Raw genomic sequence first — 27,934 nt, forward strand, 5'->3', positions numbered from 1 at the left:
CACAGTGTCAATGACAACACTTTGATATTTTGCTCCAGCTGTCAGTTTTTATCTGGTATTTGTCAAGAACTGGACACGAAAAACATGTTTGTCTTTGCCAGCGGCTAAATTGGTTGTTATGTGGCGGGGTTTAAGTTGTTTTTTTTTTGTGTGTGTGTGTGTGTGTGTGTGTAGGCAGCAACAAACAAAATAGACTATGGTCGCTTGTTCTTTTTCTTGTTCTTCTTGCTCTTCTTCTTCTCCTAATCCTTCTTCTTCTTCATTAAGGTTTATGGCAGCAGTGGCTACATGCTATGTTGCTTTTAATGAGATCAGGGAAAAAGGAAAACCTGGTTACTATTACGTGCGGTCCGAGGCTGAGCCCCAGACATCCGCGGCTCAATTTCACCCCTGGTGTTTGCTAAAAAGACAGTTGCAGTGTGTGCATAGTCAGTCTTAAGGAAGTAGGTAATTATATTGTGTATAAGATGTAATTCAAGTCTGTTTGATATTCAAATTAATACACAACACTGTGTATCACACCCCCCCGCCATTGTGGCTGTCTTGTCACTGGACAATGTAATTAGAAAGCTTTATCGTGGCAGCAGAATATAGAGTGAGATGTAAAGATTGTGCTTCTCATAATAGGGGTGTACGGTGCAGTTGGAAAAATCAATTCTCTCTCTTTGTTTCTCTAAACTGTGGCATCAGCAGAATCTTAATTTTTCATGACAACTTTGGCTGACGTGCTACTCATGTATAGTACACACGCGCACACACACTCACAAACCCCTGTTGTTTGGCATTCCTTGTATTGTGCTGTTGAATGAATGCATAACCTTCCTCCATCACACAGCTTTGTGTGTGTACAACCCTTCTGACTGCAAAGATTCAGCAACGTACGCGCTTGAACTACAAGTGCAATATAATCAATACAGCCTGTTTCAGTGTTATGAGGTAAAGATGGTATGCTATATTGACTTTTCCAACACCCGAACTTGACCATAGTGTTAGCAAAGTTTTGCCACGTGACTTTTATTTGCCGGTCGTCCTTTAACTTTGTTCTCATAAATACTTTTTTCTGAGACTTCCAGCAACAAATTTTCTCATTACGTTTAAAGTATAGTTGTATTGCATTTTCCTAAATATTTAACTACTAATGTTATGTATCTGAAATTGGAGTAGCTTTTCAAGCAAGTGTGGGTGGAGATAGGGATGTGCGTCACTATTAATGTAAAAGCATAGTTGTTGTGTCACAGTTGGGCTTATCTTAACGACGTGTCAGCTGTTGGCTTTAACCTTGCTACAGCTGTGCGCTGTTATTGGCTGAGTCACTTGGTGACTGCCATTTTGCTTTGGCTTCTCTGTGTTCTATGTAGGCTGAGCAGCCATTTACTTCATGACTAACTTCCTGCCTACACTCAGAAAATGTCTGCTGCGGTTGTTAACGATGACTGTAATCATAAACCCTTCTTTGATAAGGTTCTTCAGATGGTAAAGCTGGATCTCAGCTTTATGTACTATGTCAGCAAGGTTCAAGGTACAACCATAGCAAATGTAATGCAAACAACAATACAGTCGATGAGAGAACATGTGTGTTTCGAGCCATTTTATTTATTCCCATGGGGGAAAAAACACCAGGGCCAATATTTACACCAAATTAAATTGACAAAGACTGACTTTTAATGCTTAGCTAAAAATAATTACAGTATTGCACTAATGGCATGTAATGTGTATGTGTGTTCTGGTGTTCAATCTGTAGAATAAATACACAAAATTTACAGAGCAAAAATGAAAATGAAAAGCGATTCTCTCCAGAGTCTCTTTCTTCAGAGCAAATTCCAGGTTTGCCTCCAGGCACAATGTTACAGCTGTACCGTGTTATAGTTTAGGACTCAGCCTGCTGTCTTACCGCAGCAGAGCTGCAGAAGAGTCAAGTTAAAATTCTCTTGATTAAATGAAAAGTGAAGGAAGCCAGTAGAAAACTAAGAAGACATTGCTGCAATTTCACTGTAACACTGCTATCATTAGTGGTGCACACAATCCTCCCCCCAGGGTTTTTATTGGTACTGTACACTTGTTTTAACATGGAATGAAGGGATTGGTGGAAGTTTAATTAACAGGCCTGGATTGTCCTAACCTGGATCAAACACGCCGTTTGATGTACCTGTTAGTCAGTGGTTAATGAAGCAGCACTGTCAGGATCAGATTGAGGGCTTTTGGATGCCTTCATGAGTTTGTTTTGGTAACCTGAACTCACCTTATGCGGTCTGTATTTTTACTTCTGCACAGCAGCACTCTATATGCTCCACTGGAAAATTAACCATACTGTAAATGACCATTAGACAAACTGACAAGAGAAGACTTAAGAAGTAGAGACAGACATAGTCTCATTGTGAAAGCACACAGCAGCACATGGTAATGTGTGTTTGCATCACAGTCTGAAGAGTAGTTTATAGTCTAAAAGAAATAATAGAAAAAAAAAATTGTATCTTAGAGAAAAGTTTGTCTTTGTATTTTATTACCATGCACATTTTTTTTTCCCCACTGCAGTGAACTTGCATTGTCTGCCAACTCCAGTCTTTTTCACAAACACACACAACCACACATATACGCACACAGCTGCAGTCAGAGGGCAGAGCAGCCTTTTCATGCATGGCTCACTGTGCTTATGTAAGAGCACTACTTAAACCTGGTTACATCACATAACATTCAGCACTGTGTCAGTGGGTCACTGTGCCACCTCACCACTGAACTATATACACGCTACATGTTGGGCTCTTCAGCGAGCATCTCTCTGTGCAGTCAGCCACGCATTTTGGAGGGCCATTCATGTATGTGCATGTCACTGTGTGTGTGTTTGGGACATAAGAGAGGCTAAATAGCTCTGATAAAATTTTAAATATGTTGCTCAGTTTAAGGAATTCAGAGCCTTTAATCATGGAAAATGTGCCATTGCTGTCCCAATAGAGTGCCAGCAGGGGGGCCTCTCTTTTCCAAATTCTACTTCTTGTCTATCTTCTTCTCACGCTTTAGCCCTTCTCCTGCTCTTTATACTCCCTCCCCAGCTCCGCCTCCCTGCTTCTAAGAACAGCCCTGTCCCTCTCTCCTTTTCGCTCAGTTTCTATTTAGTACCCACACACACATGCCCAGGGCTTGGACGAGGGCAGGACCAACCACTCCCACTGTTCCATAGTTCCATGAAAAACACAGAGGGTGAGAGACACAGATGGAGAGAGCAAGACGGAGTGAGAGAGAGAGCGAGGGAGGAGCCTAGCTGCGCTCAAGCCGAGCCCCTCTATGCCTCAGCACTCAGAGTGGAGCAGACGGCAACAGCCACACAAACACACTCCCCTCTCAGTTACATCCACAGCCACACACACATACCACACGCACACACCACCTCCAATACCACAGCTGCCACCACCACCACCACCACCACACACACACACACACACACACACACACAGTGACGGCTGCCAGGCGAAGTGGGAAGCAAGCCGTCAGGGAGAGAGCCTGAGAAGAAAGGGAAGGATTGCAGAAGGGAAGAGAAGAAAATAGAAGAGAGTTGAAGGACGCACCTTGTGGATCAGAAGGGATTTTCCTCAGTGTGAGTGCGCGTCTGGATAAGGCTGTCTGCTTCTTTCTGTCTGAGAGGAGTTTTTACCAAGGCTTTTTCTTTCTGCTCATCCTCCACGCCGGGCTCCAGCGATATCTACCTATCTATTCCCAGAGCTTAACAAAAGAGGGAGGGAGTAAGAGAGAGAGTGAGAAAAAGGCAGTCACAGCTTCAGTTCCAGACCACCCTCTCTCCTCCTCCTCCTCCTCCTCTCCTCTCTCTAGCTCCACATCCATGTGTGAGTTCATCGCTGAATTCACTGTCTTTTGAGGATAGACCAGAGGACAGCGTGTGTTCTCCAGGATACAGTCGGGCTCCCAGCGGGATCAGGGTCTCATCTGGTGTGTGTGTGAGAGAGAGAGAGAGAGAGAGAGAGCGGAAGAACAAGACAGGGAAACGGATACACAGGAAGAGAGAAAAACGGAGAGACAGAGAGAGAGAGACTGGAAATTGAAGGGGCATGTTCAGGGCAGCAGAAGAGAAGAAGCGTCAGTCTGATTTTTAGAGCAGAGAGTACAAGGAACCGGCAACTGGATCCCATCAATTCCTTCTTTCCTCCTCCTCCTCCTCATCATCATCCTCTTCTTCCCTCTCCTGTTACCCCCTCTCTGTCCTGCTGTTAAATTTCACCTATTGTTTCCTGTACTGCCGCTTCATATTCTTTCATTTATTCCTTTTACCTCTACCTCCTTGCTGCCACTCCAGGTTCTCTCTGTCTCTTCTTCCACACATATGAAAAGAATGGACAAGTAGACAGACTAATATCACAAGTACTATCTGTCCCTCTATCCATCTCTTCCTCTGTCCGTTTATCGCACACACACACACACACGTCAGTAAGAGGAGAGCGTTCTCTCACTGAATCCTCGACTCTCGGACGCAGTTGTCTGAAGAATCCAGGCCAGCCCGTTTCAGTGATCATACCCCACCTGCAAGCTTCTATCTCCAGCCTTCAGGACCTTCAGTTGGATTCCAGCTACATGGGAAAACGTTTGGAGCAGCAGCCAATGTACCCCCACTACACCTACTACTACCCCCCCCACTATCTCCAGACTAAGGTAGGATGGTCAGTGAGGTTGACCTAATTTATCACTCTGAGCCAAATGGACTCATCGTGCTAGTTTGGGTGTTTCGTCTTGTAACTGTCTTAAAATCATTGTGCATTCTACGTTAACCCCCTATATATGCGTCCTGTTTCATTTTTCTTCCCTGTCTGTGCCAGATGATGACAAAATTACTTTTTCCAATGTCTCATGCGGTCACGTCTGTCTTGCTAAGTCAGGGAAAATCCTAATTTTACCCACTTAAGAACATACACTGATGTAGTTTGAAACAGCACGAAGATAGACATTGATGTTGCCTCACAACACTGCTTGTTAAATGGCACCAAGTCCCCTCCTCTCCCCTATCTGCCTCTGAGCAGAGAGATAGTAGTCTTACTCAGCTGGGCTCTTCTTTTTCCATCCACTGAGCGCTTGACCCCATCTTCCTCTCTCTGACCTCACAAGCTCCAAGTTCAAGTTCAGGGCACGAGGCCCACCCTTCCCTCTGAGTCCTCGCTTTCTCTCCCACTTTGTCCTTCTCCTGCTCTGTCAACCTCTCACCCAACCCTCTACTTGTGCATTCACTGGCCACCCCCAGCTCATGATAACATGTTGTAGATGAGGATTTTGGAAGCTGATATGCTGATCTGATTACAGAAACCTGAGTCAATTTTTTTTTCCCTTTGTTCTACTAGTTTTGTTCCAATTCTCTTTCTCACACATAGCATTCACCCACAGATGCACAAATGCTAACACACACAAACTACCCTCTCTCTCCAAGTCCTCCTCCACCACTAAGACGAAGATAATGGATTACTGAGGCCTGATCAATTGGTCCTGCATCATATTGCCCGGTCTGCCATTCTCTTTGTCTGCTGTGATTCATTTGTTTTTTTTTTCTCTTCCTTTTATGTGATAGTAAGTGTGAGGAGTTGGCAGGTTTGCTGCAATATTTAGTAAATGTGTTCATGTCAGTTGGCAAGAGAGATAGATGGAAAAGCAGAGATAAAAGTGTAGGAGTGGGATGCAGAGAGAATAGAGAGATCATGCTACTGGGTGAACACAGTGTGGGAAGAGCAGGTAAGAAAATGCTCCTGTGATAAAAATATGGTGAACCTTGAACTAGACTTAGACTGCATGATACCCTCGCAGGCCAACAGCAAAACATCTCATAGGAATAAGGAGTCAAGGATTCTTTGAAACTACTTGTGCGTTGGTAGTGCCGTCTCAATCAAGTTTTTTTTTTATTATTATTTTTATCATGATTATTTTTTTGCCTCACACTCCAAACTGACAGATTTTTTTAAATAAAATTCAAAGCAGCCAATTTGATCAAATTAGTTAAACGAAGACGCCTTTGACAAACCCAATGGCTCTGCATCTGCTTACTCAAATGTTTCTCATTTACACAATAGCAAATTGTAAAAGTAGTCTCTTGTGATCGCAAAACTACTGACCAAAAAGACAGACTCGTCTGAAAATAAAATTGGATGGACAATCACAATTAAAAATGTTACGATATCCAATTTGTCATGTTAAAAGAAGCTGTTGCTGCCGCCCTGCAAAGAGAACAAAGGAAAGATTAAAAGTGGATGTTAGGCTCCTTTCATGCTTTCCAATTGAAAATGTTTCCACATTGAAGACATTTTCACTGCTTGTTAACTTCTTATAACACACGCTTCACTGGCACGAGTTGAGGCTAATGTCAGTTTAAAGCAGTTACTGCAAATATGAGAGCTGGTGGTGATAGTGAACAATAGACAAGGGTTTGGAATTTTATCTGCTTTAATAAAACTGATACTGATCAAAATAACCCAGCTCAGTGAAGCACCGACTTAAGCATTTTATTATGTAAAAAACGAAGCAAGTTTGATGTTGCAGTGCTTCAGCTTTAGCTTAGAAAACAAAATAAATAGTTGCAGTTACTGACGGGATACATTTGCAGATTGTGTTTGCAGCATGTCAACACTACCCACTTATCTGCTGATCTGAGAGCTGCACACATTCACATATGGGAGCTGTCTGATGTTTTTAAGAATGTGCTCAAGATGAACAAACAGAAGCTGGGAACAGTTTGTTAATGCACATCTGTGATTTGGCTGCAATAAACAACATCTGCAATGATAAGCATGCCTTTTGTTAGCTAATCTGTAAGAGGAAATGTATGTCTGCAGCTGGATAATGTACAGTGAGCTGTTTTTAAATCTCCGCCAAATAAAATAAAAACTTCAAAATTTATGATAATTGTCTGTCAGCCATACTGTTTTTCTTCTTAAAAAAAAAAAAAAAAATAAAAACTCCCTCAACACTGAAACATTAAAATATCAATGAATAGATCGTTACAAATTAAATTTTTGTTTGTAAAAAGAAATTTTGACAGCCTGGCTGTGATGACATTTTCATCATAATCATTATTTGGCATTAACACTGTCGGATTACACTTAATAGAAACTGTTGATGAACTGAAAAGACTTCCAGCCCCAGCAACTCTAAACAAGCAGCACTTCTCATCAGCCGTCACTGGATGCAGGCGCACGCAGAGAGATTCGTGATTTTAGTTTTATACACTAGATATCATGCCACATGCACGTGTATGCACATAAGATTGACTTCAATATTTGATGCACGTCTGTCACGCTATTTTATGCATACAGATGTCACAGAGTCACACTGCTCTCTTGTATGATTTATCCCTATCAGTTCAAGGTCATCTCATTTTTCTCAAGTATCTGCAACAGGCATCTGGCCGAGACCATCACTTCATTCCCTCCCTCTCTGCCTCCCTCTGTGCTGTCAAGGTCAAATCAAATTGGATCCTACCTTCCACCCAGTGTTCCCTCTCGGCTGTGCCTGCAAACATGTCTGTGTGTGTGAGTTTCGCATCGACATCCTCATATGAATAAAACCAGCATCTGTATGTCAGTTGTGTACCTGTGAATGTACATGAACTTGTAACTTTATCCATCAGTTCATGTGTGAATGCGAACTGAATTGATCTGCTCATGTCTAAGTGTGTGGGAGAGGTATGCTGTGTGAGGTAATGTAAGTGCCAGACTGCATGGTAGTGGCCTCTGAACACTGGCTTCCCTGCCTGACCTCTTCTTAGTGCAGCTTGCTGTCATTAAAGCTCTGTAAGTCCCACAGGAACGATTGTGTGTGTGTGTGTGTGTGTGTGTGTTGGGGCCCCCATAGAATAACTCAGTTACACATCTATATGGACTTTGACAACAGCCCAGTGTTTGATCTGCCTGTGCTGCTCTCTGATGTGTGTGTGTGTGTGTGTGTGAATGAAGATGTGCAGGTGTTTTCCATGCTCTTTGTGAACAATGGACAAAAGCAGACAAAGAATCAGAAGCCATATTTATTTTGTGTTTCAGAACTTCCGTCTTTCTCTCTCTCTCCCTCCTCCTCTCTCTCTCGCTCACTGATCTGATTAGAGATATAGATGGCCTTTATTGATCTTAATTCGAGACTTGAGGCTCTCCTGTTGAAATCACTCGTGTGTGTGTGTGTGTGTGTGTGTGTATTTTTGCTGCCATCTCTGCTTTACCGTGACCGGTCTTTACCCCACAGCGGCGCAACCTTCACAGAAAAGCAGTTATGTTAGCAGTTATCTTAAACTAACAATACTTAGGCAGATGACAGAGTGTGTATAAATGTGAGGCTATTAAACAGAGAATTGCTCTTGCTTTGCCTCCATAATGGGCCATAGGTACAGTTAGTGTACATTAGCAGGGGGAAGGGAACAGCGTGCCCTCTCATGTCAGCCCTGTGGTCCTTAATCATGGATGTAAGAGGTTTGGAGAGGATCACGGGAAGCGTTTCCGTTCAGGCACAGCTGCATTGTTATGTCCTCTGTGTGATTTGTTAGAACTTAACCAGAAGGTGTAGCTGGAGGGACAAGCTATGGCTCCAATCTATCATACTAAAACACAGGCAATGTTTGGGGTTTTCTTAATTGCCCCTGTCAGCCGGTTTCAGCTGGCATATTGCTGATGCCCACTCTGTTGCTTAGAAGGCATGATTGAATAATCTACTGAAGCATTTCTCTTTCACTTAGCCGCAAATACATACTGTGAAACGTCTAATCGGACCAAGCCAAAGTGCAAACAAATCACTGTAGACCGTGATTGTTGCTTTGACATTGAACATTTTCCTGTAGTTCAGGTGAAATGTGTCATCACAGCAATGACAAAAATCTGGCCTTTTTGAGAAGGTGACATTCATGACATATATGTGAAGCTGGATTTTTCTGAATTTAGTCTCCTAGGCTCCTCCTTAGTTAAGTCAAACACTCTGCTTATCTTTTGGTGAAATAGTAAAAGAAAGTGATCCTATGACTTTGTCTTATCTTCCTCTTATTCCTCTATCTCAAACATTTGCTCAGCTTTGGCTTTGCACGTAATTTCACGTCTCTAGACATTCTTTTGGGTGAACTCGCGTATAGTGTACCATCCAATATCAAAATAAATAAAATGATTTCAGCTTTTGATGATGATTGACTGTGGATGGGAATCTGTGATCATAATCAGTGAACGCAGGATATGAAAAAAAAAAAAAAAGCATTATCAACCAGGCGATCAGTAGTTTGCTGCAGATCAGTGTGCTAATATGCTCAGCGGCACACAAGGAGCTTTAATTAGGGTAATGAGAAACAGCATTCAGCTGATATCAAAGTAATGACACATGCGGTCACGCCCGGACATCTAAATAGAATATTCCATCCCTTCAAAAATGAGCTTTTCACATTCAATTACTCTCTATTACAGGATAGATAAATGTGGTCCGTGGTTGGCTTTGCTGTGATAAGTAAACATCATGAAGGCAGTGGGGCTGAGAGCGACACACACAACACGGAGATAACGCATGTCTAAACACAAAGAACAGCAAAATAATTGATTAACTCATCCAATGATCTTTTTATTCAATTCTGCCTTTCACACAACTTCCTTCCTTGTTTCCTTCTAAGCTTTTTTTCCTCCTCCTGTCAAACATTAAGTACCAAGCCTTAGCAGAAATAGTGACCATAAATTATGCAGCTCACATACAGGAACTGAATAGTGTGTGTGTGTGTGTGTGTGTGTGTGTGTGTGTGTGTGTGTACTATGCAAAGTAAACAGAGGTTATAGGCTCTATAGCCCAGCATGCATTCTGCTCAGGTCCTCTTTCTCCTCACACATCTGCCTCCCTACACCGGTTGTAGTTTTACAACCAACAATATTATCATGTTCTTGTTTAAGACCCAGCTATTGTGTTTGGATGGCAGCTCTGCTCTTGATAGCGTCATATGCCAATAGAGAGAATAGAGAGGGGCCTTATGTTGCCTTCTTCTAATGCCCTATCCAATACTCTGCCTGCTTTTTCTCTGCCTCTCCCTCTCTTTTCCTGCCTCTCTCCCACTGTGTTCTGGGCTCTCTCACTCCCTCTCTCCTACCATCTGTTCAGTTTGCTGGGCATGGTTAGTTTTTACTGCTTAAAAGGGGCTCTCCTAACCACCCATATATGTCCATTTATTATTCTCTGTGGGCTGTTCTATTCTTGTCCCAGTACAGTAGTTGAAGTTGACCAGCGCCTTGCCATGTAAAATAGCAGGCAACAACGGGGTCGGCGTATGCACAGAGGGGTGACAGCGGTTCACCATTGACAGTTTTGTAATCAAAAAATATGCAGAGTAGGGAGGAATAAAGAAGGATAGAGGAGAAAAAGAGATGTGAGTACATTGCAAAATAGCAAAAAGAGAACAGATGGCTGAAGAGAAAAGAAATCGGAAGAAGAAGTAGAACAAGACGAAAGTGAGGCAGAGCGATCCAAAGGCAAATAAAGAGTGATAGAGTGAAGAAGACAGAGTTGTTGGCTGGGTCAGGGAATAATGGTGCTGCTGCATTTTTAATAGTTGGCCACTTTGTAGCGACCCTTGTCTAATGGATTCCCTGCCTCTTAAAAGCTCCTGTCAGAGCCCTCTACCTCAAACAGCTACACAACGGAAATTACTGAGGGCTCCGATAGTCCCCAACGCTTCCTCTATAAAATGTCCAATGATCAAGACTTCTGGTTTTCCTCATGACGGTGTAGGCAGCAAGCCGGGAGAGTTCTGTTGTAATCCCAGTCAAACTCTCACAAAATCCAACACTAACTACTGCAACTTCAACCAACACCTCTGTGACAATGGTAAAACCTAAACCCAACCAAAATCCAGCTCAAGATGGGCCGAGCGAAGTGACGAGCCATGGTGAAAGCGTGCCCTGACTTAATGCCAGCTGTAAGCATGAGCGCTCCAGGGGTGGTGATGGTGATGCCGGCTTAACCCATGCTGATATGGAAACGCTGCTGCTGGGCATGGAGGAGAGAATAATTGCCAAACTATCAGCCCAACTAGCTGCCAACCGGGCCATAACTGACTGGCACGATGAAAATATTCCACATATGGAAGCCTCCCTGAATGGCATTCAGCTAGACTTACGGCTGTTGAATATACCTGCATGACCTAACCAGAGAAAATGAAACCCTAAAGCTTGAGGTAGATGATTTAGAAAATAGGTCATGACGAAAACAACATCCGCATCGCAGGAAGATCACAGAGGGCTGAAGATGCACATCCCATTACCCTTACTGAAGCCTGTCCGATGGAGTTAGTCGGCTCTGATGTATTTCCTGTGCCATCGGTGGACAGAGGAAAACGAGGCACCATCCAGAGATGCAGACTTGACGACCCCCCGCGCACTATTCATCACCCATAAACACTACTTGGTTACAGTTCAGAATTTTACAAGAAATATGCCACCGAACTGTGCCCACTTCTCCAGGCAATGTTTAATGAATCACTTGCAGATGGTCGCCTCCCTACATCCTCATGTTAAGCAGCAATAACTGTTTTGCCAAAACAAGGCAAAGATCCTCTCTCACTCTCATGCGGCTCATATCGACTAGTATCCCTCCTAAACATATATTAAAAATAGTTTCCACTAGATTAGAAAATATTTTACCACAAATTATTTTCCCAGGTCAAACTGGACTTAAATATAAGAAGCTTGCTTTACTACAATCCCATGGCAGCAGTGATAAAAAACTCACAACAATCTCAATACCTTGATCTCAGAAGAGGAATGCCCCAGGGATGCCTTCTGTCACCTCTTATTTTTCATATTGCCATTGAACCCCTGACCATTGCCCTAAGACAGTGCAAGCCACCCCTCCCCCCAAGCATGGGGGGCTGTCCCACAAGGTGCATTATGCTGACGACCTTGTACTGCACATTTCAGGACCCAACAACTCAATCCCCCATATCCTGGACTGGATTGGAAAGGTTTGGAAAATTGACAGTTTACAAAATTAGTATGGGTCAGAGTGTTACGTTCCCTCTGAGACAAGACAGTGTATCTTCATCTCTTTCTTTATTCCCATTCAAACTGCTGAGCAGTTCCTTTAAATATCTCGGAGTAGAAATGAATCTCAACCATCATTCACCTTTTACAAAAAACTTTTTGAGTTTTATTCCGAGAAATGCAAGCAGGATATGGCAAGATGGAAAGACCTTCCTCTATCGACAGCCGGCAGGGTGAATATTCTACCTAAATTTATCTATTTCAAAATATCTCTATCTTGATTAAAAAAAAAAAAATCCTTTTTCACACTATTAAAAAGAGCGATTTCCTTTTTTGTCTGGAAATTGAAAAGACGTCATTAAAACAGCTGCCCTCCAACAGCCAAAGAAGCTTGCAGGCCTCGCCCTCCCTGTCTTTATGTATTATTACTGGGCATGTAATATACAGAAGATCTTACACTGGGATAGATTATCCAAATCAAGTAGACTTGGGTTCAAATCAAACAGGCCTCCAGCCAATTCCACCTGAGCTCTTTTCTAACTGCTCAACCTCTAAAAGGTCAAACAGTGGCCTAATGTCACTGTCCACCACTCTAACAAAATATGGTGGCAACTTGGACAACATTTTGAACTAAATGTGTCCCCTGTGAGCTCTCCCATTGGGGGAAGCAACAACCTTCTGCCACCTCATTTCTCACGTGGCGTAATAAGGGCATTGAATTTTTTTGGGATCTCTTTGTGGAGGACAAGTTCACCTCGTTTTTGAAATTATCACAAATGTTTGATTTGCCAAGAAACGGCTTCTTCAGATAGAAATTAGACACTTTATCCGAATATCCTTCAGTTCTTTTCCAAACCTACCAAAGGATGATATTGTAAACCGTATCCTTTCATTCTCTTCAGTCAGCAGAAGGTTAATATCAACTTTAAATACATTTATTTACATCTCTCCACCCTCACTTGACGAAATTAGGAGTCAGTGGGAAATTGACTCTGGTGATGAATTAAGTGATGATATATAGAGTAAATCTCTTAGACTAATTCGTCAATCTTCCCCATGTGCACGTCCTGGTTTGATTCAGCCTTAGATAGGGCTGTGTGCCCTAACCCTAACCCTAAATGTGAGATTGGCGAAAATATACTCCAACACAGACCACTGATGTCCTTGATGTAGAGGCAAACCTGCAGGACGTATTCATGTGCTCTGGTCTTGCCCACGACTCCACACATTCTGGCTCAACATTTTTGAAGTCTATTCAAAGATTTATGGAACGGTAATCTCTCCCAATCTCATCTGTGCCATATTCGGTGCATTGCCACTAAATTGCATATCACTAGGAAGGTCCGAGAAGTCGTAGCTTTTTACAACTCAGATTGCAAGAGGGATTATTCTACTCTGCTGGTAGAAACAATCTCCGCCCAGTTTAACAAGGTAGATAAAGGACACTGTGTACTTTCTGAAACTAGAGAAAATTAAACATGCAGTCAGGAAAACCACAAACACCTGTGCACCTTTCTTGCAATACTATCAAGACTTAAATGCACAAAGAGGATAATTATGATTTAAGGTACCCCCCACACACACAAAAATATATATATTATTATTACTACTATCATTGTATGTTAAAAAATAATAAAGCTGTTTTCCAATGATCTAATATTGTTTGGCAGCAAATATTCCAATATGTGCGCAGAGGTTTTGGCAAATCATGTGTAGAGCTAAGTTTACTTAAAACAAACAGCAAGTGAAACGGCGTGTGCTTGAAAAAGAAAATGTCACTATTCCTCGAGATCTGTGCCGGCTTTTAGGACATCATGTTAAGTGTCCGACAAAGACTTTGTTAGAGCTCAACCTCGAGCAGTTCACTGTTTTAAGTGTGTGCGTGCCCTCATATGTACTGGATGTGTAGTGGGGTGCAGAGGGTATGGCCCCTGGCCATGGTGCTGATCTACTTTCTCAGGATAGGAGATTTTGTTCACGTTTTCCAAACACTAGCCATTTTTTGCATGATTGGGATTATATATACAAATATACAGTAACCACACAATTTCCTGGCAAGATGAAATGTAGAGATTTAATCGGGTTGCCATACATTATGAAATGCAATAGTGGACCTAAGATTTTAACATTCCACAGTATTTTCTGGTGCTATAAATAAAAATGATCAATATTATTAATAAGGGGGAGTTGTTAAACACTTAGCTTGTTGACCCCTAATGTCTCCATGTCAAGGTGTTTATATAGAATGTGAGCAGGTTACATGGGTGAACCTTTGCTCTACAAATGAGAGAATATTGATCTTATTAATCACACTGGCCGCTACAGTACAGGCACACAGGCTACAGGTGTAACTGACACACACACCGAAGCAGTACACATAATTAGGATGCTTCCTTTGTTTCTTGATGAATAAAATTATATTTTCCATTAAACTGCTAAATTGCATGACATATGTAGTTCAGACGTGATGACAGCTACTTAATTATCTCTAATGAATTTTGAATTTAATTAGCCCATCATTTCTCATGCACATTTATTCATTCATTTTAAAGTTATTATTATAATATTCAGAGCTTTTTTTTTTTTTTTTTTTTATAGAACAAAAGAATCTATAAAGCTGATCTGTCATTTGTTGTACGAATAAAAATACTGTGTTGTGCACATCTGGATTTCATTCATGAGCTTTATTAGAATGTAGACGAGAAAAATGACAGCACTTTGTGTCCATGGATGAAAAACATATTTGATGACAACATATTCATCTACAGTACTTGGCCTGTGTTTGCATGCATTAAGGACTTTAAGTGCAATACGTCATTATTAGCATTGATGTGGGGAGTCGATTGAAGCAGTTCTCTTTCTTGTTTTTCATTCACTCTGTTAACTCCCGGGTGAGAGTGTGTGATGGGGCGAGGTGTGAGAGTTTGTGTGTTGGCGGGCGAGTGATCCCTACACCAGGGATCGGAGAGATAATTGAAAGAATGGCCTGAGGGATTTTCTTCCATATGTTATTCCTTTTCCTACTTAGCTGTTGTTTCCCTCCCTTTCTTTCTCTCTCTCGCTTTCTGTCTGCGCTCTTTATTCCTTTATCACTCTCACTCTTCTTGTAACTCTTACTTTGTCTACTCTTGTCTCCAGGCAGTGCAGGTGAGACGTGTTAAAGGGGAATTCCCCCACCTGAATACCTTGACACAGCTTATGTTGAAATCAACCTGTGATCTCTAACCTCTTTCCAGTAATTCTGTCTTTTATCAGTTTGCTTTTAGTCTCCCTGCATTTCACAGAAGGCCTTTTGACATTCTCCAAAGAGGCGGAGATGGTTAGTGCTGCCATTTATGGAAAAAGGAGAGCATAAAGGCCAGTGATACCAGTAGCATAGAGTTAGTGAGGAAGACATGAAATAGACTCCACTGGTTTTCTTTTGCTTGGTATAATGGAAATAGTCCTCAAAGAGTTTCTTTAGATTCGCTGTAATCACCAGTGAAATTGAACCGCAAATCTATTTTTTCCTATGCCAGTTTATAGGCCATGCGTTGCCTCAGTAAATATAAGATGGGTGAGGAAACAGCAATGAATTGGAGTCTGTAGTGGTGGTAGTATCCGTCTGTGCAGTACAAACATTATATTTCACACCCACATTAAAGTTGTTTGGACATCTGTTGGCATTTTCTATTGCAAACTCAAGTTTGACACTATCTAAATACAGTCCGACTCAAATACAGACAGAAATATCATGCCACTTTGGACGATAAGAATTTAGCTTGAAAGAAAGTCTCATATTTATGAATAAATAAAGGTGAAACGTTCCAGTATTTCACCCTCACGAGGTAAGTAAAGGAGTGTCAGCACTGTTAAAGCTAAAAATATGATTAAAGGATAGATATTTATTTAAATTTGTATTTAATACATATATCTACTGTTGTGATGATGAGCAATATGTTTTGTGCTGAACTGCATGTCAGAACGTACATTAAAGCCTCCTGTTAGCCCCTCATAAATCTACCTGAAGCTCTTTTTGGATCAGCATATAGAGTTCGTCATTTTACACATATCTTCTCTGCTATCTCTTATGGGAAAACTTAAAGCACACATCATAGTCAAGTCCATAAAATAAGATCTGCGTATTTACAGGGATTTCTTTTCCAGGCCAAATAACGGCAGGACTCCGGGATTTTATGTTTCTGTGCTCGTGTATGCGTTTGAATGCATGTGCTTGTTTGTGTGAAACATTTTTGTATTTACTGATAGGAAGCGGCTGCTATCAAACCATATAAAAATGATGAGCCAATTGCAAAATTTGCAATCTAATGAGAAAATGGGAAGAACATTTGGCAAACCTTCAGCCCCAAAACATGCTGAACTACTGATGGTCCCGTGCCTTTTCCCTCAAATGGCTCCACGTGCACATCTTTTCGGTGCCACTGCAGCTCTGTACTAAAAAAGCTCTCATAATTTCCAGTAGAACCACGATAACTACCACGATAACCTGGTAAGAGGATGTGCGAAAAAGATCAAGATTCTCCATCATTGATATTTAACAAGTGTATTTTTTTGTTTATGCAAGAAAGAGTTGTATTCTATCATTTATGATTCTATCAAATAGTTTACATGAAAGACTACTAAGAGAAATGTGAATTAAATTATCGTTTCTCTTGAAAAGAATAATATATTATTTCCACACCTCAGGAAAATATTCAGCCTTTGTACATACATACATGCACACACACACACACACTGCCCTCTCCTCAATACTGCTATGTGACAGTGCTCAAATCTGTGTGACTTTAAAGTGCACACAAGAAGCTTTTTATTTATTTATTTTTGTATCCAGTGGCACTGCAGGACATCTCCAAGTGTGAATAAACTCTAGAGCTCAACCTCTGCTGCTTTTTCTCTCAGTCTGAGGGGAACTGTGTTAGTACAGAAACACAGTTAAACTGCCACAGTGTTTGCCCTCACAGGCAGTTTAGCTGTTACAGACAAACTCTTGTCCCTGAGCCAGAGGTGGCTGACCAGGCCAAACATCTCCTATTCCCTGCTAATGAAATCCTGAATAAAACCCTCCCTGCTCAGCTTGACACTCCCCACCCACCCATCCCCACAAGCACACACAAGCACACAGACACACACACACACACAATTGCACAAGTAAAAACATGCAATCGTAGACACCCACTCGGCAGGGTTCTGGTACGTAGGGACAAACACACACACAGACGCGCACACATACAGTGATCCCCTGTAGTCCCATCTGGGGATTATCTTGTGAAAACACTCCTTTTGTTGGGCCCCAGTGAAATTACTTTTTGTAACTCGCGTTTATCGGAATAGTCTACGTAACTGCGTGTGCATATGTGTGTGTGTGTGTGTGTGTGTGTGATCTTGGGCACGGGCGTGTTTGTTTCAGGCAGTCCAAACGCAGGCTTTGGCTGATTGCAGGGAGCACGTCCAAAGTGAACGGTCAGTAATGACTCTTGAAAGTAAGCTGTTTGTATTTTCTGCTGTTGGCGTATGAGGTTGTATGCATGCTGAGTCATGTGCCAGTGATCTTCTAAAGATAGGATAAAACCAAATCACCATCTTGTGTTGTCCTTTGGCAGACCGGTCCGGTATTTGTGTCATGACGGCTTGACATTAATGAATAAAGACACCAAATTGTATAAACAAAACAAACCCAAAAAGCATTTGTTCAGCATTGAGTTGCCTGATGTGGCGCAGCAGGGCTGAAGTTCAACACTACTACTTTAAGGCTGTGCTCACTTAAAAAACAAGAGCATAAAATGAGCTGTGATTCAATTTTCCTGATTAAAGGCCCATGTCATCCTTCTTCCTGTTCTCTACATCATAAAAATATTCCCACAGCCTTAACCAAGAAGTTGGGTGTTGTATTTGTAAGGCAGTGGTATAACTAAAGAGTGGCCTTTGTGGTTTTCCAGGTATGAGGATTTGCTGACTGAATCAGTGTAGATGGAGTTCAGGAAGACTTCTATAATGGCAGCCAGAATAGTCCTGCTTTTGTTCAGTGGATAATTATTTTCTGGGGTACCAAGTCTCAGTCTGGGCAGTGGCCAACGCAGCTGACTGGGCACAGATTGTTAAGCCACATTCAGTTTCTATTCATTCACACTACCGACTCTCCTCAGAGACGACCAGCCTTTTTTCAAATTTGTGTGAAAATGTGTGCGCTGTGCAAGTATGTTTTCCGTGCGTGGCCGTCCATGTGTGTGTGTGTGTGAGCACATGCGTGTCCCGGAGTGCGTGCGCGAGGTGTGTGTTTCTGCTTGTGCCTGAGACACAGAAGAGATGGGGTGAGAGCGCCAAAGTGAGACATAAACAGAGATGAACAGCAAAGGAGGAGAAGTAAAGTGTGTGCACGTGTGTGTGGAGGGTGCAAACTAGCTTTGTAGCTCTCAGTGAAGTGTTGATTTAAGTGGAAGTTGAGGGAGGAGATGGGATAAAAGGCCTGACTAGATTAGGCTGGCACACACTACTGAGGCGTGCTGCACCGCATGGCCTTTCACTGCACTTTGCACTGAGTGTGTGTGTGTTTGTACTTGTGTGACAACGCTGAGGATGTTCAAACGGGCTTTGTGTGTACAACTGTTGGATGCAGTTAGTCTGTTGCTGATATTGGCGCAGCTGCACAATAAAGCAGCAGATTAGCAGAGCTAACGTAGCCGCTATAACAGTACTGGGAACACTAATCACTGCTCTGAAATGTCTGCAAAACTCCTACTGAGTGTCTGAGATTTTTTTTTATCTCACTGCGGAGATGGGAATAGATTACAGACGTTGCTACAGTTTTTTTTTTTTTTTTTCATCTTGATGTCTTTTAACGTACTTATAACCTTGAAGTTTCTGCCAGTAGGAAGTTGAATTACTGCATATTCAAGCTCCTACGCCCAGACACCTCTCTCTTTAAAGTCAAGGTAGGCTCCAGTAATAATAGTTCATTGGCTAAGATGCTGGCAGAGCTGTCTTTTCACATTAGGCTTTCTCTGTGTATGAGACTGACAGATGAGGGTAAAAATAACACTGAAGGTGATTTCAAATGTATGAGGTGTGTGTGATTTAACTTGAACAGACAACATAACAGCTTCCGAACTGGTAGCACAGCTTGCAGAATTTGGCAAGTAATTTTCCTCTTGCTTTTTCAAATACTGAAATATTGAATATGTAAGCCACTGCTCTTTAGCCAACATTTACAGGCTAATACGGGGTGGCCTGTAATTGATGAAGTGTAAACAAAACACTGCTCAAAATGCTGCTGAATGGACATAAGTCCCCAGGCTGTCACATTTTAGCAACAGCAAGCTGAGAGTTAACCGAAGCCACCGCTTAATAATAGCTCATAATAATGCATGTTTTGGCCTCTGTTGGCCTCTGAATCTTCACCCTCGGTGCCATCATTCTGCTGAACCAAACAAGGAGACAGAGATATTTTTCTGCGACATTTGCTACAGCGCAGTCTGTATTTTCCATTGATGTATGTAACATCCTGTATGAAAAATGAAATCACCACAAGGCTGTATCCCGATGTGCATAAATGTCTGGATGTTCGTACGCCCACGCTCACTTGTTTACCTGTATAAACAATGCATAGCTGTTGTGTGCATTTATATTCTTAGTTTGCACATGTGCACAAGCGTCTATGCTCATCGATGCCATTTTGAATTAAAATACATTAAGAGGATGTTCTTCCTGTAATGTATACTACGGCGTACTGTGCAGTTCTTGAAGAAGGCTGTCTCATAAAACTTGATATTGTTCTTTGGGTTAGCAGCTGTTTCTGATGGTTCCTGCTGCCATTATGCTGTTTTGGGGAAAACCTATGACTCACAGGTGGCTCACTAATTCCAGCACTGAGGTTGGTTGAGCTGTGCTGGATTTCCCAAACCATCCTAATACTAACATCACTATATTATTTGGTCTTATGTTTTCTATATTTCTTCGGGCTGCAGGTGTCTTGTTTTGTCCTCTCAACTGAGTATTTAATTTCTATTTCAGGGAAAATCAGAAACAATGCATCGTTAAAGATGCATTCAAACGGTTAGCGGCCAGGAATTATCCCTAATCCCTAATTTAATATAATTAATATATGCAGGAGCGGATACACACAGTTAAAAATAAATAGGTATATACTCTCCTTATGCATTGTTATTGCAATAGATTTATTACACGCCCATATATCTAATCCTTAAGTATATCCTGAATCCACCCTTCCCTCCCATCTAATAAAATCCTTCATCATTAATTCATGTCTTCTACAACTAACATCACACTGCGACACACTCAGATGTCACTTAATAGTGGCTGTAAAATCTCGGAACATACATGCAGGCGCCACTGAGATGTACTGTGAGCATTAAATTCATGCACACATGCAAACGCACACACAGCAACTGCCAAGTCGTAGATTAGATGCAGTGGGGGCTCTGAGTACAACAGGAGGGGCATTCAGCGCACCGCTGTGACAGAAAATACTGACTGTAGCACTCTTACCAATACCTACCCTAGAATTATCCTCTCAGCTGAGGTCTCTCTTAGTCCTCCCTGTCTCTCTCATGAAGAAATCAATGACGTGTGGGACACTCACATCATGTACGCCGCGAGGCCCACCTGCATGCAAGGCACAGAATAACTACAGATTACCTTTTGTTCTGTGGAGTACACAGATGCAACCTGATTGTATTACTTTCCGTCTGACAGTTTTAACAGATGCTGAAATTGCTTGCAGTTTCTCACCAGCATTGGAAGCGATCATACTGATGACTAAATTTGACGCTTCATCTCAGAAGCACCGCGGCAGATTAAATGCTCTGCAGACAGAGGTGAAACTGAAACCAACCATCTTATTATTGCACGTCATCAAGTTTATCCAAAGGCTTATTTTCAAAAGTCAATGCAATCCCGTAAGAGGTATCAGCTGTTATGGGCCGCTTTGACTGTGTACTGGCCAGAAACAAATCGGATTCTGAAATAAGTTTGGGTGGGTGCGCTTGGCCTTTCAAAAGGAGTGACAGATTTTGGAGGAAATAGAAAAACTGAGGATCATGCAACCACAACTAGCATATTCAGTGTACTACGTTGCTACACAAGGCTATATGTAGGTGTATCGTTCGCACGGACATGCAGCAGCACTGCATATGCACAAGAGGGAAGGTGCGTGTGTGTGTGTGTGTGTGTGTACGTACACCACAGTATGATGTACATTATGTAATGACACTGCGAAGTTTATATTCACAAAGACACTAAAGTGGAGCAGGCCCAGGTGGTGTTGGTTACAGGAGTGGGAGCGGAGAAGGTATCTGATGGTTTGCGGATCCAAGGTTTGCTCAGCTAGGTCAACAAAGTTAAAACACAGCAGCACAGGAGAAGTGAATGCAATAAAGGTGAGGATAAAGCAAGATAAGGCAAAGAAAAGTGGAGAAAGGGAGAAAGAGAAAATATGAAAAGCTTATACAACAAGTTTAGAGAAGCCTTATTTGGATCAAAGAGCTCCCTGTAAGTTGGAGGAATAGCCCTTCTCATTCAAGTGGCACCGGCAGAGTCAGCTGCTTTTGTTTACCAACAAATTTCACTTCTTCAAATCCATACGTCACTTTCACATTCTGGATCATATTGTATATCCTCCACTCACTCCCTAATATTAGACTTTTCATCACTGCATATTTATGGTTTGTAGCCCAAGGAAGGTTATGCATATTAGAAATTGCAAAAATGTAAAAATAATATGGTAGAAAGATACACAACATAGCAAGTGTGAAAATGGAGTCAAGACCTTATGTTTCCAATCATACAGTCTTTACAACAGTCTCTCAGAGACAGGAAGTCCAGCTGAATCACAGATTGAGTGACAAACAGAGAGGAAACGGGGGGCCGACAAGAGTGGAAAGGAAAACAGAGACAGAGCAACAGAGACAGACTCTTGCTTTCTTCCGTGCTACAGCCACAAGCTGTTGGTCTCAGGCTGCCAACCCAGCTCAACTTCCCAGCCATAGATAAGTGTGTGTGTGTGTGTGTGTGCAAGTGCGTGTGTACATAATTCATAAACATAGCCAAATCAAGATCATCCAGAGATTATCATGACCAGTGGCTCTTCCTCTCACTGGAAGAGAGGGGAAGAGAATGAGAACAGAAGAGTGAAAGGGAAGCTAATATATTTAGGCAAATAGTTACTGAGGATAGACAAAAAGAATTACAGGTAAGAGAGCATGAACTAGTCCACATCCACGTATGTTCACGTACACATTCCCACAGGCTCCCTGCGTATAACGCTTCTCCTTCTGCTTCTCTATCTTTCTTCAATGGCTCCCTCCCTCCCTGTTTTACTTTCAAGGAAGGGTAATCCCTCTTGTAGCTAATGTGCTGTGACATTTCATGGTACAATAGGATTTGGGAGACACTATGTATTCTCATGGTGCTGGGGTCTGGCTGATAACCTCACTGTCTGGGTGATTTTGGACTGTGGCGACTCTTGGACCAGTTTTTTTTTTTTTTTTTTTTTTATCTCACTTTGGAAATCAAATTTTCAAGGTGGAAATGCAATCCAAAATAAGGCAGAGTTTTAGGTGATGCACTGGGGGTTATTGGTAAACTGCAGTAACTGCGGTCGCCCACCTCTGTTGTCACCTTGCATCCTGAATCAAAAAGGTGCACTGCTAATGAGATGTGATTCAGTGATGAACGTGGCACCGATCGCAGTGACGGATGTTTTTTCTGAGTGGTAATGCAGGTGACAGCCAATAAAATCATATAACGCGCACTGCACGGGAAATGCACCATACAAATGGATTACTTAAATTGCTTTTGTAAGGTACTTACCATTTGGAAGACTGTAAGAGCAAGTAAATGATCTTACCTGCAGCATTATTTAGGAGAATAAATAATGGAGGAGATTAATTTCTAATCGGGAATAGCTCATACCAAAGGCTTTGATGGGTAACAGATAAGGGCAAGTCAAAAACTTTTTGACCACATTCATAAAATACATTCTTAGTTGGCCAATGATAAACTAAATGAATACCTTTATTTTGGGAGGGAGGGGGATAAATCATGCAAATATTAAGGCTGGTATAATAGCAGAAATACTGATGAAATTTGACATTGTGAGTTTAAGAAACTGACTGACAAATGCAACGGAGGGGTGTCATATGAGAAGGACAGGATGTCTCAATATTTCATTTAAAGGCACAATCCTGGCATTTGAGAGGCAATCTGATACAGATAGCAGGGTTTCCCCTCAGATAGCTCAAGGCCAAAGTGCTTATCTCACTAGCAGAGCTGATGGTGAGGATCGGATATAGGGGCGGTAAAGTGCTCATCAACCTTGAGGCGCGGATATAATACTGTGTGCCGAGTGCCTTCAGCTGGGCAGCGCTCAGAGAAGGCAAGCCGGAAGGGATGAATGTAAACAGTTTGCTTGACGTTTATTGTAGATTGTTCCCTTTTGTCCTAACATCGCGGGATGTTTAATGGCAATGAAACGGTGCATCAGAAATGGAAAAGCCAATGAAGATGACTCAAGGGAAGAGCCTGTCCTCAGCTGTGTTTGTCATGCTTTTAACTTTACTTCAACTGGCTGAACGCCCCATAAATTGAACTTGGAATATTTTTTCTATACCGTGGCTTTACACATGATCCTCGTTGAAGCTCTGAGTTTAAAACTGCTTCAAGAAGGAGCAGCGCATCCTCATTCATTTTCTTCAATGACACCTGTGCAGAATTTAGACAACGAAATGGGATTTCAGTGAGTCATATTAGCATACAGTGGGTGACGAAAAAAATATAGACAACTCATGATAATGGGATTATCACATGACAGTAATGACTTGCCCTGAAAAGGAAAATGCACAATATGTCATTTTCCTCTAAGTGTATTCAAGTCTTAATTCATCAAATAAATCACTTAAATTCAAGTCATGAAAATAGCCTCCCATGTCTCTCTCGGCTAAATGCAGATTACAGCTGAAGTGAGCTGCGTGTTTATGAAGCTAACCGTTGTGCCAAGGGACTCGTGTCTTGTCGTTTTGATTTGCCGTAAGATTTCTTTCTAGAGCATGACAGCAAGTGTGAGACAGATAGAAGCTGAGAAGTGTCACGCCCAGATTCATGAGACGTGGTTGGTAGGCCTGCTATTGCTGTTTAGGCTGACTGTGTCATACCTGGAGGGAACTCGCTGCCGGTGCTGCTACACTGTAGCCAATTTAGCTGGAGCACAGCTGCTAAGAGACTCCCTGAGGTGTATGTGTATGTGTGTTTCAGGATTAAGCCACAGCACCAATTAAAGCCTCAGACTGGTTTTTAAAGGATAAATTATTAAAAGCAGAAGTGACCTCTCTGGTGGCCTCCTCTCCTCTCTTCCCTTCCTTTACCATTGTCATACATCTCATCCCCTCTCTCAGAATGTCAGGCTTCTTTCTTTGTTTTTACTCTCGGTAGCCCCCCTCGTTTTTATGAAGAACTCATCCCTCTGTATATTTGCTCTTCTGAAAGATCAGGGATCTTATTTATTAATTTTAATGTTTTGATATTTTACTGAATGCAAAAATTGGTGAATATTTTCTGTCTTCAAAGTTGCAATTGCGTTTTTTTACGGCTGAAGTGAAGGAAGGGCAATGATACGGATAAAAGCAAATTTGAGAAAGATTTACTTGTTTTTACATAACTGCCTCTCTTTACCTGGCATCTGTTCGCTGTGATATTTCTTGCCTGAGATGTGTTTTTCGGCACTGAGTGCTTTGATTCTTTTATGCCTCCAGGTTACAGCTGCATTCCCCTTTTCTCCCTGTGTTCAATAGTAAAAACATGTTAGCCAGCAGTGGATACTTTTAACCTTTTCCAGGTAATTTGATCAGGCCTCTAAATCAATTCAGGTGCGCACAGCGTTTGGGTTATGATCGGCAAATACACTGACTGCTGCTCTCATTGTTCAGCCTTTGTTTTTTAAATGGAAAAACTGCGTCTCTCTCTGATAAATGGTTCGATACTGGAGTCTGAATTATAAATGCGGTCTTCTGCGTATCATCCCTCACAGGGACAAAAGAGGAGTTGAGAGTTGAAACGTTTTAGTGACCTAAATGCATTTAACACGGGGGTTACTTCTTGCAGCCGTTCAGTATTCCAGCACATGGAATTTCCTGTGGAAAATGCGGCATCCCTTTGCAATATTATATTGGTCCAGTCATAATCCAGATGCAGTGAGTCTTGGCAGTCACCTCTGTTAACAAATTGTTGGAACAAAGTGTATGAAGTGTAAATCATCAGTTCTGCATACAGTAAAATGCGTACTGGTTCTTTCCTTAATATAATTGCTGAGGCTAAAATAGTTGGATAGAAATCATGCCATGTGTGTCTGATAGTTTCTTTGTCTGACTGACTGCGTTTCTCTCTGTCTAATCTTCCACCTGAGAAATAAAAAACATAATGATTTCACTGAGCTCTACCTTTGTTCAGATGACCTATTATGGATCTTCCCTCTAGATATCCTCAGGTCATCATCTGATCACAGACAGTGGGCTTGGATCTTCCGCTCAATATGCTCTTACACTCCGATCTTTTCCTCCATCCCTCCTGCTTTTCCTCTACCCCTCCTTCTTTCTCTACTCTCTTACCCTGAAGATTTGCCACTTTTTTCTGATGAAAGAATTTAATTAGAGCAGAGAGTGAAACACGAAGGGCAAGGGATATAGTGAAGGAAGGAAGCTGGGTAATATTGAATGGTCAGTGACCCCGAGAGCAGACAAGTTAAAGATAATTGTGTTCAAATCAGACCTGGTCAATCTAAGTGAGAGAGGCACAGCAGATACTATTAATCCAGAAGACATGACTGTATTTAGATGCTGTTATTCATTGACACTGTAACATTGCTTTACTTACAAATGGAAGTACCAGTAAACCCTGCAATTTCCATGCAGGATCATACGAGCTGAGTAATGTGTTTGAAGATGATTGCCGCACCATCACATCTTTGCAATTTTGCATTTGTTTGCCTTCCTAGCTCAGTGAGATGACCTTAAACAGCAGTTCTTGTTTACAGTGTTTCCATATGACTTCCATTAACATAGATTATGTGGAACAGAATGAATCAACCATGGCTTTGTTTTGTGGTGCAGCTCAGCTGTGTCCTGTTGTCGAATACCAACCAACGTCCTAACATTGTAGGGAGAGGGAAGTGTCAAAATTCAAACAAACAAAAGATTTGAATGTTTATTCAAACAGTCAATTCTAATTACTAATTAATTAACTAGGTAAGATGTGAGCGAGCTGGTGAACATATAGTGGGGTTCAAATGTCTCATAGTCTGCTTTGTTCAGGCTGTATTGTTTGAACTATTTATCAACAGCTGAGCAGGAAAACACATTCACATCAACCTCCAACATGGGAAAGGAAGCTAATACAAATCATTCATTTTATAGGAGCAATGCACTGTTTGTATCTAGTTTCATTCAGTAATGAACAACTACAAGTACTGAACACAAAAGTAGTTAATTTAGGCTGTTTATCTGGTGTGACTCCAAGGTGAGCGCAAGAGCTAACTACCTTGGAATAATGCATGAACACTCACTAGTCAGAATAAGATTTTTTTTTCTTCTTCCCATGCTGCCAACATGTCATGAATGCAGAATGCACCATTTAGCTGCAAGTGCTGCTGTGCCAAAGTACCTGTTCACGGAGCTGCTAGCATAGCTATAACTCTTATTATAGCTGACAGATTTATCTCATGTCTGCATATATGTTTTGAAGCATGTGGTCTCCTACATGATGTGAAGGGGCACTTTTTTTTTGGGAGGGGCTTTCATGTGTGTGTTTCATAACTTGAAAATTTGATATTTCATTACACTGGCTTTGTCATGGTATACACTGAAATTGAGCAGCAATATAAACTGAATCAAGGTAATAAACCGGCAGTGACACGACCGTGCTTTCTCATAACTTCCACCTCTGCAAGTTTGACAGTGCACCAGTAATGTAATAAGTTTCCGCTCCCATTTCTCTTGCGTCATTTTATATTTTATGTCATGACCCATGTTCTTGCTATGCTCATAGAAACATTTTAATTGATTCGCTAATGAAAGTAAACCACCCCCTCCAGCATGCAGTCACCCACACATGCCAATTAATGACTGCTCAGTGTCTTTTTGCTGCTGTGGGAAGATGGAAACAACACATTAGCGCGTGTGGCCATATATACGGACGCACATGCCAATCCCTATCTTTTTAGCGTCTCATTGTTGCTGTAGAGAAACATTATTCTGTCTGCATACTTATTCTATAGTCTCCATTCTTTGACCTGCTGCTATATAAGCTTTCTGTCTTATTCTCATGCCCTCTTATTCTGATGGTAATTTGGCTGCCTGAAAGGACTGGCGGAGGATTGTTCAGTCTCATTCAACAAAATACGGTAAAAAGTCATTCCTGGGATTAAAAAAAAAAAAAAAAAAACTCTGCAGTGGATTTCCAGGGCTCTGTTGTCGTGCCTGCAGTTGCCTGTCAGCCCACTGTTCATATGCTAATGAGACAGAGCTTGATTGTTTCCTCATATTTTAATCTCCAGCACAGTGTTAGAGGAGAGGGGGGCAGCAGATAGGAGGAGTGGGAGTACGAGGAAGAGATGAGACAAGAGGAAAAGAGATGATGGGCCAGGAAAAGAGGAAAGGTCAGGGGCTTTCGGCAGCTGAGGAATGGAGATCAGAAGAAAGTTGAGGCTGAAACATGAAAAAATGAAATTATGTAGGAGGAGAAAAGCAAAACATTTGACGAAACCAGTAAAGAATTGTGGGACATGGGGGAAGGTTGAAATTATTAATATACAAGGAGGAGATGATAAGATAAAGAGGGACAGAAGCAGTGCTGGATGATAAGCGGCAGGTAGGAATACACAGTTCACCATATAAGGAGACATTATTAGAGCTGACAAAGAAGTGGAGCTACTGCAGAAAGACTGCTGCAGTATTTAACACTGCTCCATT

At 41.7% G+C, this 27,934-nt stretch overlaps 1 protein-coding gene across 3 annotated transcripts in view; it reads left to right on the plus strand.

The window, feature by feature from the left end:
• The first annotated feature begins 3,242 nt into the window (after window positions 1-3,242).
• LOC115045555 (RNA-binding motif, single-stranded-interacting protein 3) overlaps window positions 3,243-27,934 on the plus strand; it is a 107,377-nt gene continuing 82,685 nt past the window's right edge. The window contains exon 1 of one of the 3 annotated variants that reach the window (XM_029505305.1): window positions 3,243-4,656. In XM_029505305.1, the coding sequence (XP_029361165.1) occupies window positions 4,579-4,656 (78 nt within the window). In that variant the 5' untranslated portion in view covers window positions 3,243-4,578. Of the gene's footprint in view, window positions 4,657-12,073; window positions 12,197-27,934 lie in introns of those variants that run through there. The other 2 variants (XM_029505304.1, XM_029505307.1) reach the window with 2 other exon arrangements.

This window comes from Echeneis naucrates, chromosome 6 (genome assembly GCF_900963305.1).
Source record: "Echeneis naucrates chromosome 6, fEcheNa1.1, whole genome shotgun sequence".
In the NCBI taxonomy this organism is placed as follows: domain Eukaryota; kingdom Metazoa; phylum Chordata; class Actinopteri; order Carangiformes; family Echeneidae; genus Echeneis; species Echeneis naucrates.